At 44.9% G+C, this 13,264-nt stretch overlaps 1 protein-coding gene across 9 annotated transcripts in view; it reads left to right on the forward strand.

Annotated features, from left to right (window-relative positions):
• LRRFIP1 (LRR binding FLII interacting protein 1) overlaps positions 1–13,264 on the forward strand; it is a 102,984-nt gene that overhangs the window by 54,491 nt on the left and 35,229 nt on the right. For 6 of the 9 annotated variants that reach the window (XM_082284647.1, XM_082284650.1, XM_082284654.1 and 3 more), the window contains exons 4-10: positions 929–976; positions 2,250–2,294; positions 2,816–2,866; positions 6,177–6,209; positions 7,272–7,319; positions 10,236–10,292; positions 13,087–13,167. In XM_082284647.1, coding sequence (XP_082140773.1) covers positions 929–976; positions 2,250–2,294; positions 2,816–2,866; positions 6,177–6,209; positions 7,272–7,319; positions 10,236–10,292; positions 13,087–13,167 — 363 coding nt within the window. Of the gene's footprint in view, positions 1–928; positions 977–1,038; positions 1,061–2,249; positions 2,295–2,815; positions 2,867–6,176; positions 6,210–7,271; positions 7,320–10,235; positions 10,293–13,086; positions 13,168–13,264 lie in introns of those variants that run through there. The other 3 variants (XM_082284651.1, XM_082284653.1, XM_082284655.1) reach the window with 2 other exon arrangements.

Here is a 13,264-nt window from a genome sequence, read left to right on the forward strand (position 1 = left end):
GGTGAAAATAAAATTAGATTAATACCATTGAGCGAGTGCTAAAACCAGAGTGCAACACAGACCAGGTTTCTGATTTTTTTTTAATCGTTTCCATTTGGCTGTTGATACTCCTGCCTCCTCAAGCCTGTAAGAAAGGTCTATAAAATTATTCTTCCTTAAGCAGGATTTCCATTTGGCTATTGCTGCGCTTTAGGCCAGTGATTTCAATTCACAGAGGAACGTTGTGGGCACCATTAAAAACACAAAATTCCGGAGACCAAGATTTGACAGGCTTGTTTGGGGAGGAAGAAAAGTCCCATTAAACCTGTGGATCTTTGAACAACTTGCTGCCTGATGGAAATTTAAGTTAATTGGGAAGTTCCCAGTGCTGTCCTCGCCTGCACCGTGGATCTTGTCCTCTTGTACCCTTGCTGGTGCTGCCACCACTGTCAGGTGGGTCAAATGTAGGCAAAAAGCCTGGTGTTCTGAAAGGAGCTCTGTGGAGCTCTGATCCAGCGAATCGGGGTGCCCAGAGATTACTTGAATCCAACCTGTCTGCCCAGTTTGACAAACCTTTATGGGAAACATGATTTGACAGCAATTTTCATCCTAGAAGTGCCCTGCGCTCGCCTCCCTTGTAATGAGCCTTGACTTAACTGGGTCAAGAATTCAAGACTCATTACTCCCTTTGCTCCTGTCCCCCAGCACAGAGGGTTTTGCACTGCTGAGGGAGAAGAAGCTGCCGAGCACCCAAACTCCCCTTTCCCGTTTCCAGGCAGCTTTTCCCAGGCTCGTGCTGTGGAGGGCTCTGGTGCACTCGGCACAGCTCTCCCTGGCACGTTCGTGTGGAGCTGTGTGGCTTGGCCAAGGCTTGGCAGTGCATGTCTAAATGTTCTGTGTTTGCTTTTCTCATCTAAATTCTGGTTTTTTTTCCCTTTTCTGTCTGTAGAAATATTATGGTCTGGATACTAAGTGGGGAGACATCGAGCAATGGATGGTAGGACTTGATCAACGTAGCTCAACAACTTTTGCGTGTTGAAGTTCTGTGTAGTTTCCTAGAGTTTGAGGTCCCTCAAAGGAGGTATTTTCATGCATTGGGAGTGTGAATTCTGCTCCAAGCAATCGCACAGTCTTGCTTTTCCAACTGAAATGTGACTTTTGATCAGCTTAAAACTGGCAAGGACTGGGTTAGAGCCATGTCTTTTTACAGGCCCGTGTCCATGCTATCGCTGGAAGATTAGGTTAGGGTAAAGACCTGGTAAAGCCCCTTGGGATACAGGGAATGTTTGTGCTCATTTTACTTTTTGTGGGTTTCATCACCATTTGAGTCTCCTTAAATCTGCCTTCAGGTGAATTGTGGGCAAGTTTCACTCACGCTGCTTCAGTTTCCTTTGCACTTACTGGCCCAGGGGAATCCCTGAGAGGAATTATTACTGCTACGGGGGCAATCCTTGCTTTGTTTCAATAATACAATGTCCTGGATTTTAGAATTTGCTAAAGTCGTTGGATAGCAGCTACAAACTTGGCCACTAGCAACATCTGACTGTTTTAACACCCATCTTATGAGATTAAGAAGTTGCTGATGGGCTGGAAGTTACTGACTTCAAATATCTTGCAGCCCTAAGTTTATAAAATCACTTACCAGCAATGCCAGATGAAAGCTGTGGCCTTGCCCTGCAAAGCTGAGTAGTGCACACTGGAAAAGGCAGAACTGAACAGCTGGCTTCCAGTGTGGAAGGTAACTTCCCAAACTCCCCAAATTCTTTGGCCTTCGATAATGAATCAGTGTTAAGTACTGGTTTGCATGGACCACCCACCCACCGAGGGGCCCCAGGCTCACACTGAGTCTCCTCAGATCCTTGCTGGATGAGCAGAACTCCACCTTACTGGCAATTCCCTTGCTTGGAAATCAGCTCACCTGTGAGAATCTGTTGACTACAACGTTGAAACCTTTTTTTTTTTTGCTGTTTTCTACTGCCATTTCTAAATTAAGTGGCAAATCAATTTGTTAAAATCAGCTTGTTGAAGTGTAAAACATCCGATGGCGTTTCCAGTGTTGCAGAGGCTGTGTAGCAGAGGGGAAGAAATTTGGGGTCACAGAGGAGGGAGGAAGGGTTTTTCTGCTTTGACAGGGTGTCACCTCCCATTGTTTGGTTTAACTGTACTGATTCCTAAGCGTGGCTGGAGTTCACTGTGTGTTTCTGGAACACTCTGTTGCTGTGTCTGTCCTCTCAACGCCTCCCTCTGTTTTCTCTCTGCTGCCTTGGTAGGAAGACAGTGAGCGTTATTCCCGTAGAGCCCGAAGAAATGCCTCGGTCAGTACCTACTTTTGCCTTTTCTATTTAGCCAGACATTTCAGGTTAAGAAAACAGACATGTGTGAGGCACTTCCTTCTCAAAAGAAAAGAACCAAAGCAAACTCCCGCCACCCCCGCAAGTGAAAACCCCAAAGCCACTTCCTGACTTCTCTGCCCTCTCCCCAGTCCAGGGAGCTTCTGCAAATGTGCAAGAGTAAAGGGGGTGGAAAGTGGGGAAATAACCTGTTGGGAGTGTTTAATGTTCATTTATTGAGCCAGAGGCCAAGAGCATAGAGCAGGAAACACCTGAGCACAAGCTCCTCCTTCACCCTATAGTAAAATGCTTGACAGTGTTTCTTGGGCAGGGTTATGATTTCATTTGCTTTCTGCTTATAGTTTCAATGCAATTCTTTTTTAAAGACATTGAGTTTGTGCATCTTTCCCTTCCTCCTGTCCCATCAAAGCCTTCAGCGTTTGCCTCAGTGCCTGTTACTCGTGCTCTTTTCACTGTTTTTTTGTCTCTACGCTTTCTCTCGCTAGGCTTCGGATGAAGATGAGCGCATGTCAGTGGGTAGCCGTGGAAGCCTGAGGGTTGGTAAACTGTGCAATCTCTGTGTGCATGTCTGTGTACGGGTGTCACTGTCCCCCTGTGCCCCCACACTCGGAGGGCGTTGTCCTGCCAAGGTCTTCACCTGTTCCATGTTGGGGTTTTCGACGTACGTGTGGATCACCGACTCCCTCCAGTGTGTGCCCTGTGCAGGACCCTTTGTGGTCACTGCTCTTCACTCTTGCAGGAAGGACTTAGCCAGGACATCTGCAGGCACCTTGTAAGCTCCCCTGTTTCACTCCTGATACTGGAAATTTGGGAAGGGGAAGTGCTGGTGGGGTCAGTGTTTATTGCCTCAGGAAACCAGAAGCGATTGGTCAGTGGAAATAATTCTTAGGCGCTTTGGAATTGCAGGTGAATGCTCATAAAATAACAGAGTAGCCTGAGCTGGAAGGGACCCACAAGGATCATCCAGTCCAGCTCCTGTCCCTGCACAGACACCCCAACAATCCCACCCTGTGCATCCCTAAGAGCGTTGTCCAAATGCTCCTGGAGCTCTGGCTCCTTGGGGTTGTGCCCATTCCCTGGGGAGCCTGTTCAGTTCCCCAGCACCCTCTGGGGGAAGAACCTTTCCCTGATATCTAACCCCAAATCCCCCTAACACAGCTCCAGCCGTTCCCTTAGATCCTATCACTGGTTACTTGCTTTAAAAATGCTTTAGAAATACTTGAAATTCATCTGCAGACCTGAGTTTTGTGGAGGGTGGGATTAGTAAAGCACTGAGTACTTATCTGTAGAAAAATTCAAACAGTTTTTTTCTCAAAATATCCAGACAGTATTTTCCCAGATAACACAAACTTACATAAACCTTAAATCTGTTGTAACATAGTCTAGAAGACTCATTAAAAGAAAAAAAAATTTAAAATTGCTGCTGCAGAGCCTGCTCAGAGATCCCACTGTAGAATTGCACAAAATGTGCTTAAAAATATGAAGTGCTGCCTTGCTCCCTTTCTAGTGGAATCCTTATTGCTACTTATGAAATGCTGTTCAAACCTTTTTTCCTCAAGATGACAAATTTGAGTGCTTTTCAGAGCTAGGAGATGCCTCAAAGCTCCAAAGATTCAGTGAAGAAAAGCCTCTCTGCACAGCTGAACGTGAAAAGCAGTGTTTATTTTACTTAGGGTTAAACGTTGACATGTTTATGAAAGTGATTTTTGGAGGGAAAAAAGTCTCTAGTTCAATTGAAATATCAATTTTATCTGTTTAGAAGGTGGTAACAACACAAATGGGTTGTTTATGCCTGGCTGTAATGATGCAAACACACTGGCTCTGTGCTTATAGCACATCTTCATCTGAAACACCTTCTCTTCATGGAAATCCACCACTGATTCTTTCTGAGATGTTTTTACAACACAGTCCTGTGGTTTATATACATTTAAAGAGCAGAAGCCTTACATTCTGCCTCCACACCATTCCTTGGAGAAGCTTTTCTCACCCTTTTTGCCTGAGCACTCTCAGGGCTGCCCACGTGCCTTCAGGCTGAGATAACCAGCGCTGGCCTAGGGAACAGCAGCCTCCAGCTGCTCCATGGGATGGCCCCAAATTCCTCGTACTTCTGCAAGGAATGTCCTTCTCTGACAGAAGGATCTGGCTGAAACGTTCCACGCTGGTGTTTCTCAGTGATGTTGCACAGGCCCTGTCCCCATAAAGCAGCGTTTGGTGCGTGCACTGACATTTTGGCAGGCACAGGAGAAGTTTTGACGGAGTTTCCGTCCCTCATTCTTGTGTCACTGGGATTGTAGGAGCACATAAATATTTGCCAGTCTCAACTGAAATTCACAGTTGTTTTTTATTCACAGTTAATTGATAGAATCACTGGATGGTTTGGGTTGGAAGGGACCTTAAAACTCATCCTGTTCCACCCCCCTGCCACGGGCAGGGACACCTTCCACTATCCCAGGCTGCTCCAAGCCCTGTCCAGCCTGGCCTTGGACACTTCCAGGGAGCAGCCACAGCTTTTCTGGGCAACCTGTGCCAGGGCCTCACCACCGCCACAGGGAAGAATTTCTTCATTATACCCAATTTAAACCTATTTTTTGTCAGTTTGAAGCCATTCCTCCCTTTCCTGTCACTCCAGGCCCTTGTAAGCAGTCTCTCCGAACACTTTCGCGGTGTGGATTTACAGGAGATGCTTTTAGTAATTTGACCACATCTCTGGCTCATCTGTGAAGGTTTGGCTCTTGCTGCATTTGTCTTCAAAATAACAAAGCTAAAAACCCCATAATCTTTGACCAACCTTAAAAAATTACCTGAGTTCTAGTGTCCAGTTTGGCTTTGGAGCTACTTTAGCCTGACGACAGCACCAAAACCAGTTGCCTTGGGTCCACGAAGGATTTCCAAAATGACGTGGAGAATTCTGAATGATGCTGTTTTTTCAGATATTTGAAGGCTCTCCTTCCATGGTTGCAGGATGCCATTTTTGGAAAATTCATCTTCCATCTCTGGCACTCGGGCTCCTTGCACTGTGAGGGGCTGGTGGTGCCAGGGATTCCTTTTTGAAGCTCTGCTTCTCCTCTGTACAGGAAGTTTTCACTGAAATGAGCCAATACCGGACATTCACTTCTCCCTAGGACTTCACACCCCACTAATCTGTGTGGACTTTTCTCCTGGAATATTTTTGAAGTGGATGCCTGGACTGCAGGCACCAGAGATGTGCCGAGGTAGATTTTGGGGAGCTTCTGGATCCTTCTGGCGGAGCAGGCAGCACTCCACACTGCAGAACCTTCAGAGATGTTCATTAGATCAGGCCAGCAAATTGATTGAAGCTCCCCAGCTGTGACTGTGCTGTAAACAGGGACCAGGGGGCCTTGGAGTGCTGGCTTTTTCAGCAGCTTTTCTGATGATCCTGAACCCATCAACAGCTCCTGCTGCTCCTGTTTCAGGAGTTCTGCAAGCTCAATTCTTTCTCATGCAGATCTTCCTAGGGAAGCTCAGTAACATCAGCCTGTGTTTGTTGAGGCTCTCGAGCCTCTCTTCAGTCCCTTTTCTTTCATTTGTCCTGGTTCTCCCACATCCCAGCTCACTGTCTCTAATCCAACACCATCAGCATGAAATATTGTTGTGTTATCAGTCACTTGTGATTAATTTGTGCATCCTTGTTTTGTATCCCCCCAACTTCCAAACTTGTGCCTTTGTGCAAGAAGTCCTGCATTATCAAAGTTCTTTAGTTGGGATTTACATCTCCCTGCTTATTTTTGTGTTTGTTTGCTGTTTGGTTTGTTTTGGGGAGTTCCTTTGATTGACATAACTTGTGTTTTCCTTTGTATTCTGATTTTTCCTCTCATGCCTTTACAGTCTCATTTGGATTATGCCAGCACCTACCCAGTGGTGAGAATAGTCTGCAAGTTGCAGTGTGTGTGTGTGTTCAAAAACTAATCATGAGGAAGAAGCTAACACAGGTTGTAATAACTGCTCTGAGATAAGGGTGATCTGGAAGGATCCTGAGGCAGTTTGTGGTCTGTGATGTCAGGGTGCCATTTCCCTCTCCTCCTGCTCTAACACAGTTCACATGAGAAGTGACAAATGATTAAGAGAGATCTGAGCTAGGTTTAGCTCAGTAGTTACCACAGGACAGAGCAGAATGGCTTGGATTTCCCCTAAAATACTGTCTCTGTTAAAGCCTGTCCATCTTTGGACCAGATGCGTCTGGATTTATTTCAGCACAGATCTGGAAAGGAATAAAACTCTCATAAACTCACTGTAAATAGATCTAGCAAAGGTGACAGGACAAACACACTGCCTACCACAGGTGCAGCTTGTGTTACCTTCAGTTTAGAGGACAAAATCAGATTAATAATAATGCTACGACAGCGAGTATTTGCTCTTGTGAACACTGAGATAAAGCTGACTCCTGACAGAACAGAAAGGGGCAATGAGGATTAAAGCTCAGTTTAAAATATTTCTGCTGCCTTGTCTTGAACTAGAGTTGTCCTGGTGTCTGCAGGAAGCAAACTGGGCAGTGCAGTTCCATAGATCCTCCCGCTTTTCCCCTCTCCCCTCTCGTTCCCGGCGCTGTTTCCAATTAGGAGTGCAGCGCATCTATTTGTGCGTGACCTACATCCCGGAACAGTTCAAACCCCTCTGCCTTCTGCATGGCTGTATCCATACAGTCAGCCTGGACAGCTGGTAGCTCTGCTAATTGACTGATCCCAGCGAGCGTGACTGACTGGAACCGCGGCTGCTAAATTTAACAGCGCTGTCATCATTTTAACAATATTCCCTAATAACTGGGCATTTGACTCTGAGCGTGGATTCGCTGCCGGGTGCTCACTGAGCCGTGCTGTGCAGAGCTGGGCTCGTGTTCCTGCATGGGGATGTGCATGCCTGGCTCTGGATGGGTGTGCACAGACTCATTGATCTTCTCACCCTGCATTCTTAATCCCACTGCAGGCTGGATTAGAGAGTGAGAGGACCAAAAAGAAGAACTACTCCAAAGCAGTATGTATTTTTATCTGTCTCAGAGAGGGTTTTGCCTACAAACCCGCTGTGGTAGGACAAGGAGTGTGTGCAAGTGTGAGAGCTGCCAGCCCAATGTCAAGGATACGCTGTAACTTTCAGCACTGGCTAGAGAATAACGAGCATGAGTTCATCCCCAAAACGTGGAAGAATCCAAACTCTTACCTTAGTGTTGTACTTAAAGAGCGTGTGGAAAAACTCAAAACTTTACTGGAGCTACATGACTTGAGCTGTAACATGACACAGAAATAGGCAATATTGAGGGAATATCATAGAATCCCAAATGGTTTGGGTTGGAAGGGCCTTTAAAGCCCATCTTGGTCCACCCCCTGCCATAGGTGAATCTTATGGAGAGCGATTCCAGGGAGGCAAAGAGGATATGAGAGAGGGCAAAGTAGGAGTATTTCTGTGGAGGGAAGGCTCTGCATCACAGGTGGAGGCTGGGTTGGGGTTCTTTGGCACACTGGAAATGAGCAGAGGATTTTGCTGAGGGCTGGAAGTTGGATGTTGGATTGAGAAAGCCTGAAGGAGCAGCACGAGCCACAGCCTGAGGTAAAAAACATTACAAGGAGAAGTGGACACAATGGCAGTGAAATGGTTTTCTTTGTCTGTCAAAAGCAAGAAGAAAATACAGAGAGGAATAGGGTCACTGAAGGGACAAGAAGTAAAATGGAGTCATTTTAGCCTCTCTAGTACGCAGTTTTATTTGTTCCAGTTGTCATGAGGGGTAGGGTCAGATGCTTTGCATGTAAACGTAGCCTAGAACAAAGGTCAGCGAGGTCTGATAAAACTGACCCTGCTCTCCAAGAGCTGCCTGGAGCATTTGCCCTCAAAAATATGCACTGGAGAGGTTTCTGGAGAGGATGGGTCAGAGAGGCAGGGGAAATGGCCTCAGCTCTGGGGCTTCAGGCTGAAATCTGAAAGCCACAGAGCAAATGACGCAGATTCCTGTAGAAGGGCCTGAACTGTGAAGTGATGACCAGTTAACCTGGGCTCCTAGAAAGTTCATCATGCCAATTCAACTGGAGTTCCAAGCAGGGTGATTATTTCAGGGCATAAAAGATGTTACTGTAAGTTGACTGTAGGGCCCTTGGCGTGTCTGTGCGTGACATCAAGTGAAACCTTGGGCCAGATCTCATTCTTGGAAAAGGAATGTACAGTTGGAAAAGAACTTTGTTAGAAAACGAGACAGCTGGGAAGGATCCATTCCCATCTAAGACAGCATCATCTGGGTTTTTTAAGCAGGGAAAAGCAGTTCCCCAGGAGTCTGTCTTGCCTGGCTGTCTAAGTGCAGGGAGTAAACGCAGTTTCATGCAAGGTTGGACTGAAAATACTGATGATAAACAGGAGACAACTTGTCAAAATGGAATAACAGTAAAAACAAATGAGGAATACCACATCTGGGAAAAATGAAGGTACTATTACAAAGTAATAGGATGATTCAGATGGTGATCTGAGGTTACATTTAGTCAATATTACACAGCTGAAAACGGCAGACAGTTCCTCAGTGTAGCAATAAAAGGGGTGGTGGAGGTAATTGGTCTGCACAGGGTGCTGAGGCTGAGCTGCAGCGTTGCCCTCAGCTGCTGGAGATCCATTTTAACCATTCTTCAGGGGAGTGTTCGAGAAATTCAAGGAGCCTGGAAAAAAAAAACCTGGTGAAAACTGGGAAGAAGCCAAGCTGTGTGAGAAGGCTACAGCAGTATTTGAAATCAGTTCTTGAAAGAAAAGAAACTTGGATGTTTGCCTTCTGTTTGGGGTGATAATATTGCATTTCAATAGAGAATCTAAGCTTTTCCCAGAAGTAGCTTTCCCAGCTTGGCTCTGAACTGACTTCTAAGTTAATTTAATTTTTTCATGGAAGCTGCTGTATAGTAGATGATAAATATTTCTCTTGGAAATTGATTCAGATTGGTTCTAGTGGATTTTCATTTCGGGGACGCATTAAAACATGGACTTCAAAACTTAATTTGAATAGAAATTCTAATTAAATTTCCACTAAACCCCGCCCCAAATACACAGAGTGCTTCCTTGTTTTCAGTGTTAAACCAGGGCTCGTTGTGAGGTGATACCAGAACAGTGAATTGCTGGGGAAACCTGAGCTTTTAATGCTATCGATTGAGGTGACTTTTGGGTCTGTCCTCTTTTCTTCACCACCACTTTCCCAGACTAAGGACTGAGTCACTGTGATTGTTTTGTTTTATTCCCAGCACTGCTGCCATAGGGATTTGAAGCACCTCACCCTGTTTATGGAACAGTCCTTCTGGGCCTGTTTGTTTTTCCTCCTTTGAGAGAAAACATCTTCCAGACACCAGGGAGGACAGCTGAGCCCACCCAAATCTCTTACTAGCCCTCAGACTGCTGCAGAATCCTGGGGTGTGGCAGATGGCCACTGTCTGGGTTTAATTTTGATGCTCAAAATCAAAAAGAAGAGAATTTATACAGCACTGCATGTTTACTAAGCTGGATTTCTCAAATAGAATTAGTTCTCCTACTACAATTTGCTGCTTTTTAGTTGCTTAGCTGCCCGAGGTATAAATAGGTATGGTGATACAAGTCTCTAATCTCTTTTTTGTCCCCTATTCCCTTCACAGAGTGTTTGAATATAGACCAGTAATAATAGGGGAGGCAAAAAGGGGATCAAAAAGGGCAAGCAGGAGTATCCTTGACATTTTTGGCTGTTACAGAGGTATTGACACAAATGTTCGTGTCCTCGTGTTTGAAATCATGACCTAATCCCGCACTGCTCCTGTTCCTGGTGTATCTTTGAAAAGTTCTCTCTCTGCCTTTGCTTTTCATAAGTGATGACATTTGCTTAAAAACTCCCTTTGGGGTCTACGTCAATTTTTTTTCTCTCCTTTTTTGTCTTTTCTTTTTTTTCCTTTCCTTCCATAACAGACCAATGGTTATGAGGAAGACGTGTATGGATCATCCCAGAGTAGAAAATCTAGCAGGGTTAGTAGATGATTTCTACTGCTATAAAATTCTATTACGCTATTTAATGGGATTTACCTAATTAGCAAATTCTTTTCGGCAGTGAAGCAGGTTTTTCCTGTCTTGCATGTTGTGGGTTTGAAGTTTGTCAGACACTGGAGGTGCAGCAAAAAGCTGTCTGGGAGAAATAAAAAAATCAAAAATCAAGCCATGAGTGGGAAGGGGAGTCTCTGAAATTGGTACAGAAGGATCTTGAAAGCCAGAACTGCTTTAACTTGTAAAACAAAATTGGGTAGAAATTACATTGTACAGCACTGGCAGGGAAGATTTCCACGTGCTGGAAACAGAATGAGTGCTTTTCAACCTCTGCAAGGTGTTCACACCGTGCTCTAGCACTGACTCTCCTAATTTAGTCCATGCCTTGAGATTTGCATAGTTAAAATGGACTTTGGATTTTGAATTTTCCCCAAATGCGTGTTGTTTATTTGAAGTTTGCTTAACTAAATGCCTTTGGTTTGGTTTTTTCCTCTATAAACCATATCCTAGGGTTTCTGGAAACGCCTACAGAGGTGAAGAGCCCAGTGCAAGTGCTCCCACTTAGCTACTTAACATTGATGAACTTTTACTTCTAGTCCAAAAAAGCTTAATTATTAACTGCATTGTGAGGATGTAGGTCACAATGTTCCCTCCTGTTCCAGCTCAACAAGTGTTGTGTGTCACTTACAGCAGCTCCTGGATTTGTTAAATATTGGGGTTTGTGCAAATGATTTAAAGGGGCTGTCCAAGCACAGCCTGGGGTCAGAGGGGGAACTGTTTGGGGATTTTTTTTTTCCTCTTTATTTTAACAAAGCCAGACAAAAGCTCAGAGCCTGTTGATCTTTGTGCTATCAAGGCTTCTAAAGAAACTTAGCGGTATGAAGCCTAAAGCTCAGTGTTTAGGCGAAAAATAAACTCCTTTTAAGCCTCCATTTAGCCAAGTGTTTAAGCAATACACGCTGAACATGAGAGAGAGTTCAGGGGGTTACTTTGTAGGCACGGAGTTAAGCAGGCGCCTGGATAAACAGTGAAACAGGACCTGCTATTTCACGTCCATTTTAAATTGTTGCTGCCAGATAATTTAGCTGGCATTATGTGGATAAAAGACAATGAAATACTGTTGCTTGAACTGCTAAGAAAACAGCCTGTCCTGTTGCTGGCACTCTTGCTGGCCCATCTGATGAGTTCAAGGAGCTTTATTCTGTAGCACTGGTGACAAATGATGTTCTTACTCTTTGCTGACATACTCCAGTGCTCCAAGGACCGCAGGGAGAGCAAAACATCTGCAAGAAAGTCATCCAGGGAGAAGAAGTTGTTTGGTTTCCATTTAAATAATTTAAAATCATCCTGGAATTAGGGTTTTCAGCGTGAGGGTTTAGTCTGAGGAGAGCTTAATTACAGCAACATCGTTAGTTCCTTGTAGTTCCATTGCTGTTTGGAGTAATCATTAATTAGGAGGGGGAGGAAAGTTTGGGGGTAACTCAGAAGAGCTGAAACTTCAAACCAAATTGATGCCAGCCTGGCTGGCATTCACTTTTTAGGAATATTCTCTCCAAAAAGCCCAAGCTGAATCATAAAGGAGAAGGAAAAATGAAAAAGAGGAAAATTCTTCAGGCCAGCAGGGAAGCGATGGACCTGCTGGCAATGGCTGTTTCCAAAGTAGGTGTCCAGCTTTAAGTCACAGAATGGACTGATCTCCATGCGGACACTGCACTTGCAGTGTCACAGCTTGATCCCTTAGATGTGATTAATGCCATGTGCTCAGATAGTCCATGTGCAGATTGCAAACTCCCTAAGTAGGAATGAAAATAATTTCTTGAAGTTCAGTTCAGGCTTCCTTTCAGTAAAAGTCTTATTTTACAGGCATTGTTTGGGGGGGTTTTAGTTTGTGGGTTGGTTGTTTCTTAGGTTAGGGTTTTTTTTTTTGAGGTCAGACAATGATTTACCCTCAGCCTGTACCTGTGGGTATTGTGTCATATCCAAACATCGGTTTGCTTGCAGTGAGAGAGGAAAGCAAACAAGTTTCTTTGATTTGCCACAGGTCTCCCTCCTTTGTGAAGAAATTAACACCTCCATGGACCACAGTGGTGAAGCAAGGATGAGTTAGGGCTAGTAAGGAGCTGACTGCTGAAAGCAGAGAGAACCTTGGCTGTCTAGACCGCCATGAGAAATGTCTGGAGAGGAAAGGTGTCAGGGTATAGCTGTAAATGCAGGGCTCTGGAGAGTAGCTAAGGAGGTGAAGGCGTGATATCTTTCACAGCAACCATTCCTCATTAAGATCCCCTAAGTGGACCAAAAGTGCAAGGATGACTGGATGCAAGGTAGAAAGCAGGGAAAGAAGGTGTTTAATTTAAAGAAGGTGTTTAATGTGCACAGTCTCGCTTCTCAACGAGGAGTTATCTCCCCACTCAGCCTTGCCATATCTGACAGTGGCTTGCTCGCATTTCCTGCTGGGCACAGCCAGCAGTTTTGGTCCCTGGCTTTGCTCTCTATCTCCCAGGGTGTCATCTTCTCCTGGGGGTGTAGCTAACAGGGCATAAACTCCTCAGGATCAACCTGACCAGCTCTCTGGTCAGTGCATTTTTCCAGTGCCCGAAAGGTCCCACAATTTTTACACATCCTCACAGCTTTAATGCAGTCCTCTCTTCCTTTTGCATCTGTGACCACTTAGACTGCTTGCCGTTTGTAATCACCTAATTTACATTTCTTCCCATTTAAAGGAATAAAGAATGAAGCTGAGTTCTCCAGGAGTTATTTTTTGTTTTGTTTGTTGATGCAGGCTTCGTACTACTCTGACCTGGGTCTGCCCAGCAGCAGCTATGCTTCCACATCTCAACTTCCTTCCCAAAATGGAAATTGGGTCTGTTGCCCTCTGGCTTCACCTGGCCTGGACTTTCTTTGGATAATACAACCTCCTGTACTTAGGAATCAATTTGGTCTCTGTAGCTCTTTTTAGT

Source organism: Coloeus monedula, assembly GCF_965178545.1.
Source record: "Coloeus monedula genome assembly, chromosome: 7".
In the NCBI taxonomy this organism is placed as follows: domain Eukaryota; kingdom Metazoa; phylum Chordata; class Aves; order Passeriformes; family Corvidae; genus Coloeus; species Coloeus monedula.